The following is a 7,430-nucleotide window of genomic DNA, read 5'->3' on the forward strand; positions in this document are numbered from 1 at the left end:
AAAAAAAAAAAAAAAAAAAAAGTTGAATCTGCATGGTCAGAACTCATTTCAATGACAATGTGGTTAAAAGGTAAATAAAATTCTGTTACTCTTTCTTTTGCAGTTCTAAATAATTGTAAGTTCATCAAATAATTGAACTTACAAGTCCTTTGGGTAATCTTTAATGACACAAAGAGCAACTATTTTTGAGGAAGGTGAGGCTAGAAACGTGGGCAGGTTTTTTTCATTATTATTTTTTCTTGAGTTATTGAGAAACGATGACACTTTTTAGTTCAAGTTATATAATTTTCTAAGACAAAGAAGAGTTCCTAATTAGCCAAAGTATTCTATAAAATATTTAGAATATTTTTCTATTAGAAAGAGAGAAATATATAGCACTCAGTATTTTATATTATTATTCAATTTTCTCTTTACTGATGTGAGTCATTAAGCATGACTAAGAATAAACTAGTAACATGCATGAAAATGTCTTTCAAAAGCCATAGTAATCTATTAATTAATATAGTAAGTAATGATATTTGATCCCATTATTCACTGAATTTGTTTTATTGTTATTGTGCATTGTAGTTTCTAAAAATTTACAGACAAGGAAGTAAATTTACAGGAATTGGAGTGCTAAAATCTGAAACTTATTGTTGATGAAACAAGCACATCCTAGATTGTACTAGAAATATATTTCTATTTTACACTTAATTAAAATGTGTGATTGTCATTTAAATTTTTAATGAAGACAGTCTTCACAAACTTGAATGCATAGGTAGCTCATACATGAAGCTCATACATGGGCACCAAAATTTTAATGTGAATTAATTAGTAAAAAAACAAAAACAAAAAAACACATCGCCCCCTTAAAGATAAGTTGGACTTCCCATTTTATTTGAAAATATACTTTGATTACCTTTAATAGTAAATTCTCTATTTTCACATTGCTCTCTGTTTTTATTTTATTTTTAAAATATTATAGTATCGGGATATTTTTTTAAAACTAAAGTTAGAGAACAAAGATAAATGGATATTTTCTAAAGTAACAGTAATAAATGCCACATTACCATAAGTGGTTTTAAAAAAATAATTAAAATATCAGAACTCATTTCCAGTGATGAATTTTTAGGTTAATATATACTAGATCACAGAAAGATGGAAATGCCTACACACACACACACACCCCTCTACTTCACACTAACACATATACCCATTTATAAAATATACAGCAACACATCCAAGTCTTTGATATTCCTACATCTGGGAACAGACCAGAGAAAGCAACTGAAAGTTGTACTTATGGCCCTTTCTGTGGCTCAGGACAATGAACTAGGCTATATTTAACTATATTTGTAAAATAAAGGGATATTTGTAAAATATCTATTTTAAATGCTATATAGCCATAACAAATTTTGTAAATTATAACTGGCAATAAATAAAATTCAGTTTGTGAAACATAAAAAGGGAAGAATTACATTAGAACATGTGGCAAGTCCTGTGCTGGTTATTTATTTCGAGACTGTTAAAATATAAAATTCTCCTTGCTTTTCAGCACCTATTCTTATTCTGGTATGTTTTTTCACAGTTCCTTAGAATTTCGTATCTAATGTTTTCTGCCTTTGAGATTCTCTCTCCTGGGGTCATTCAGATCCCAGAAGTTACTGCAATTATAATAATATGGATGGATTACTGAAAGACTCAGATCTGAAAATAACATACTAGATACATACATACACACACACACACACACACACACACACACACACACACACACGTATATGTATATATATAAGTTTTTTTTTTTTTTTTTTTTGGACCTCCTTTACTTGTTTCTCCAACCTCAACCCCTGCATCTGGCAACCACCAGTCTGTTCTCTGTATCTTGACCTTGGTTTGTTGTTTCTAAATATTTAAATAGTCTTAATGACATCCAAATGGAAAGGGACCTATTTGATTTTCTTTTAAAAAGAAGTCACCATAACAAAATTCTATTATTCTATCATTCTTTTCGTACTATATTTTCCAAAATTGAGCAAGGTAAATATTTTGGTCCAATATTTTGTATTCACTGATTTTGTATTGATATATTCTAATAAATATATATTTGTTTTCACATTTTAACATGTCTTCAGTGATTGCCTTGGTAGTTATTTTTTTTTTTCTCTTTATTGGAGATATATAAAAAAATTCATCTTAAAATCACAGATGTCTTAGATCTAAAGATATATGGTAACTTAACTTTGTCACCTTGATGGTCATCTAGTCACTAGAAAACCCCTTTTATTGTCACTCAGTTTGAAACCTCAAGAGAGTTGTACCTTACAATGCATTTCCTTAGCTTCATCCATGGGAGCGAAGTGAGTTTAGTGCAGAATGATATAAATGATAGTACTTCTTACATCAAAATCCTTATACTTTGAACAGACACTTTAAAAGTGACTGAGCAAACACAGCAGCTTTTGAAGTATTTGAAGAGCCATTGAATTTAAGAGTCTTCATGCCTTCACTTTTCTTTAATCTTATTAGTACAGGTCTTCAGGACATGGCTCTTCCTTGGTTTAAATTTAAGGACATAGATTATAAAATAATGCTTACAACTTCTTACCCACTTCGACCTGTTGATAGGTATATCAAATACCTAGGAAGCTCTTGAATTTAAAATAAGAAGTAATATTTTTAAATATCATTCGAATGGATAGGGACTGATTTGATCTCCATTTCAAAAATAAATCTTCATAAATAGATTCTATCATTCTATTATTTTTTCCTATTCTATTTTCCAAACTTGAGCAAGGTAAACGTTTTGGTTCAATATTTTGTAACCACCAATAAAATGACCAAATGAACCTAATGAATGAATCTAGAGCAAATGCAATAAACTTCACAGGTATCCAGACTCCATAAGGAATGTTAAGAATTCAGTTCTTTAATGCCCATCTTTTAAATTTCACTAGATTAATCACTTAGATGAATAGCACTTATTCTGCTTTTCTTATTTTTATTCTCATATCATGTTCATTTTGGCATCTATATTCTTTAAATCTCAACTTTAGTATTAAAACACTTTGCCTGATTCTCAGCATAAAATAGGCACTTACTTGCAGAGAGTAGGGTAATTAGATCTGCATTTGACTTATGTATACATCCTAGCTCTACCTCTAAACTGGTTGTGTGTCTTTGGGGAAAATTATTCTCCCTTTCTACTTCTGTTTTTCCAAATTGAGCACCAATTTCCTTACCATCTTCGTACCATCAGTTGTACATCAAAACCTCATTGATGTATCTATGTCTCTCCATTTGCACTATCCAAGTTTAGCCATATTACTATCCATGGACCACTGTTAGACTTCTGACTGTTTTTTTCGACTTAGAATTTCCTTTGTCTATCTTATTCTATCCCTGACCTCCAGATTAATTTGCTTGTCATAACCTTTCTCACAAATCTTCAACATTCTCATACTTAATTACCAAAAGAAATCTGAATATCTTAGCTTAGCCTTCAAGATTTTTTATATACTGATTGTCAATCCTTCTTTTGCTTCTTGGCTCTACCCGTCACCGAATATAGCTTTTTTGATTTATTTATAGATATTCTTGTGCATGTCTAATCTCTCCTTACAGGTTATAAATTGCATGTAAACTAAAGTGATATCATAGTCATTTTTTTTTAATCTTTTACAGTGCCATATACATTGTAATACTTAGTAAGTGAATGGGGGAATAAAGATAGTTTATTCTACTTTTTTTTAAATATTAGAATAAGGTATGTAATTTGACCTTTCTTGGTGAATCAAAATATCAGGTTCAAAGATGTATTCAGACCCTGTTATGAGAAAGCCCTCAGCTAGGTATAGAGAGGTAGCTATGAACGAAAGAGGGCGTGTTAAGGTATCTTGCTAAATTTGTTTTATCCACTCTGGAATTGGAAACCATATAAAGAAAGTAGTTTAAAATAAGCGTAAATGGGATTTGAGTTCTATTTTCAGAGATTTTTTGTTTGTTTAGTGGAAGATGAGGATTTGATGGGGGTTTTGTGCTCTTTGGGTCTCATACTGTGAGAGTATGCATGCAGAGGGAGTGAGGAATGGCTGAGTGGGAGAAGAGGGAAAAAATTCAGTTGCTCAAATAACCTCTGTAAAATGTTTTTATTTTAAACAATATTTCTACCGATGGGGTATTTCTGATACTTGAATAATATGTGGTAGTAATTTACAATGATAAAGCTTTTTCACAATCATTACTTTTAATTAATGTTTTAAATTGTTGGGCTTTCTATAGTTTGTTTGCATTTTCTAAAGGAAGTTATGTGTTACCTGGGTAATAACAGAGCTGGGTAATTCTAAAAGTGGCTACAGCAGAATTGTTTCTTTAGATCAGATAAATAGGTCTAAAGTGATGTTTCAAAACTTTCATTATGGGTTTTGTTAGCTTTTCCTTTATGGCTACAAATTACGCGTGCGTGTGTGTGTGTGTGTGTGTGTGTGTGTGTGTGTGTGTGTGTGTGTGAATAGATTCTATTTTTAAGTATGATGATCCCTTTCAGTGTCAAAAACAATTGTTCTTTCAGTATCCTTGATCAAGAAAATATATAGGCAAAAACTTACTTTAAATTTCAACTTTTTAAATGAATCTGCATTTTATTAATCAAAAAACATGCACATTATTTGAAATACAGTATTAAATGTGTATAATAACAGAATTTAGTCCTCAGACACTGTCTAATGTGCATATAGATTCCCAGTCCCTTATCACAACATAATTACTCATTCAATGAGTTCCTTATAATAACATGACTACCAGTGATTGTCATCTCACAGGTTGGGATCCACTGCTTTTGATGATACACTTGCTTTCCTCAGACACTACTACCAATAATCTATGCTGTTAACCAGTAATTTAATAGTTGATATTTTATTTTAAAGTCTTAAAAAGTATTCTAAGACATTTTTTTTCTCTAAACTATAGTCTTGGTTTTGTTTTTGCTTTTTGAAGATTTGTGCAAGTATTTAATGAACTAGGATGAAGAAAGGAAAGCTAAACTTTTAATTTCTTTCATTCCACAATACTTCTTAATATTTATTTACTACATCTCCAATTATTTTCACTATCCATATTTCACCATTAAATAAGTTGGTATGTTCAAATCATTTCCAGCTGTATTGAGTGACTTTAGAATGTGCCTATTCTTGATATTAATCTTTTGAATCTCAATCTCTCTGTTTCTTTCTCCTTTAAACACATTAATATGTTTATTATCAGTTTAAATATGAATCAGAGCAGGCTGTACTGGATTGACTGAAATGGAGCCACTACTTCCAGCAAAAGTTCCTGTAGGAAATCCATCTCTATCTCCTACCTAGACAGGGTTTCCTAGGCATGAAAATGGTGGTCTTTGTCTATTACCTATATGTACTTTTAATGTGATAATTTTTGCTGTAATGAAAATATACAAACATTTCTGAGATTAAAGATTTACCAAGCAGGAAAGGAAAACACAAAAACACTTAAATCTATCTATATCCCTCCTTAGGCTAGAAGAAATTTAAGATTTCTAAGTACCGATACATATTTTCTTAGGGAGTTTTGTATCAAAGTGTCATGTCTAGACATTCTCAGTATAATAAATTTGAACATAATAACCATAGCTTTTATTTTGTTGTAAATGTGGTAATGCTAACAGGTTTAATAACTCACTGTGAAAAATCAGATGTCACATTGTAGCAGATCACATGATTGCAACATGAATCCACCTGTGGAACGATGGATAGTAGGTTTACATGGTCTTCTGTGTTAATAACATGCTGCCTGTAACCAGCGGGAAGAGTAAGCCTGCTTGCTTCTGTACTTTTTAAACCACACGTGGATACTTGGTTCACTTCTGTGTTCCTTACTTTAATAGCCAGGATCTGGAAAACTGGAATGAATTCAGAGATTGCAAGGAGTAAAAAGCCATATCAAATGAAGGATGATCAAAAGTTCTGAGATGTATTTAATATGTATTTATGCATAGCGGACACATGGCGATAACATCGCTTTTGTTAAATATTTGAAAGGTTATTGTATTTTGAACTTATTCTTTATGGATTTTCTGGGTAGAAATAGTTCCAAGGAGTCAAATTTCTGTTTACTGTGGTAGAGAATTTCTAGCAAATGGAATGGGTTGCCTTAAGAAGAAAGCTGATTCTCCATAAATAGGTATATTCAGTCCCAGGCTGAATGATCATGTAATGAGTTACGATAGAAGAATAACAAATATCCCATGGGGGTGTAGACTAGCTATCTTATGAAAAGCCCCTTTAGGACATGAGAACCTGTGAAATTTTAGAAGAATGAGTGACACAAATTATGATGTCACAGTATTTGAAATACTCACTTTTAAATTGCTGCCTCAGAATATATTTTATAATATCTTATTCAATTTCTGAACTGTTCTGATTCCTTAAGAACTGTACATTCAAAATTGTGCTAGATTCAGATGCAGCTGAATATGGAGGACACCAGAGATTGGACCACAACACCGATTTCTTTTCTGAGGCTTTTGAACATAACGGGCTTTCCTATTCTCTTTTGGTAAGTAAGGTTAAACTCTTTTCGTTGTATTTAAATTTAATTCTCTATTTTTAAAATGCTCTCTTTTTTTTAGAAAAAAAACTAAAATTTTTATTAATTTAATGTTTATTTTAAAGGATGGTTATCAGTTTCTATTACTTAGATAGAATTTATTCTCCCTACTGCCACTGGGATCATCTTTCTAAAACCCAAGTAAAATCCTGTCGTTTCTCTATAACTCGTTAATGGCCTTCCATCATTTACACAGTAGTCTATGTTCTTGCAGTTGACTTGCAAATCTACTTTTCTAGTACAAATTCCTGTAGATTCTTCCTGAATTCCAGTCATCCATAATTACCTACAGCTCCATAAAAAATGAGGTTTTTCATATGTTCCTTACTGGGACATATTGTACCCTCTCCCTAAAATGTCTTCCCTCAAATTATATATTTGTTGAATTCTTATTGGTTTTTCAAATTTGTATTCAAAATTTCTATCACTATAGAAAGTGATGTTTTTGTCTAAAGAAATAACAAATAAGCAACATGAAAAAATATAGGGTTGGGGTGGATAGAGAAGGAGAACTGTGCTGAAGAACCAGATGCAGTTTATGGTACTGGACTGAATTGGATTTGGAAAAACTTACAGTAGGAAATTTTTGGTGTACAGTTGGGGAAGTTTGAATATTAATAGGATTAAAAATTATTTCTCAAAAATAATAAGGCATTTTAAAATTTTCATTTCTATTTTGAACATTTCTATTTTTAATGCTACAATTTACTTCCCTTCTGTTCTTGCTTTCTCTGTAACAGTTTACATTAAGCAGATTTCTACATTATTGACTGCCTAATGAAGTTTAATTTAAAATACCTTAAAATGATCAATAAAAATATATCTTT

General features: G+C 31.1%; 1 protein-coding gene across 1 annotated transcript in view; it reads left to right on the top strand.

Moving 5' to 3' along the window:
- GBE1 (1,4-alpha-glucan branching enzyme 1) overlaps positions 1-7,430 on the top strand; it is a 197,132-nt gene that overhangs the window by 184,518 nt on the left and 5,184 nt on the right. Inside the window, exon 14 of the mRNA XM_023528476.1 lies at positions 6,435-6,552. Within this exon, the coding sequence (XP_023384244.1) occupies positions 6,435-6,552 (118 nt within the window). The remainder of the gene's footprint in view (positions 1-6,434; positions 6,553-7,430) is intronic.

Source organism: Pteropus vampyrus, unplaced genomic scaffold, assembly GCF_000151845.1.
Source record: "Pteropus vampyrus isolate Shadow unplaced genomic scaffold, Pvam_2.0 Scaffold26, whole genome shotgun sequence".
NCBI lineage: Eukaryota > Metazoa > Chordata > Mammalia > Chiroptera > Pteropodidae > Pteropus > Pteropus vampyrus.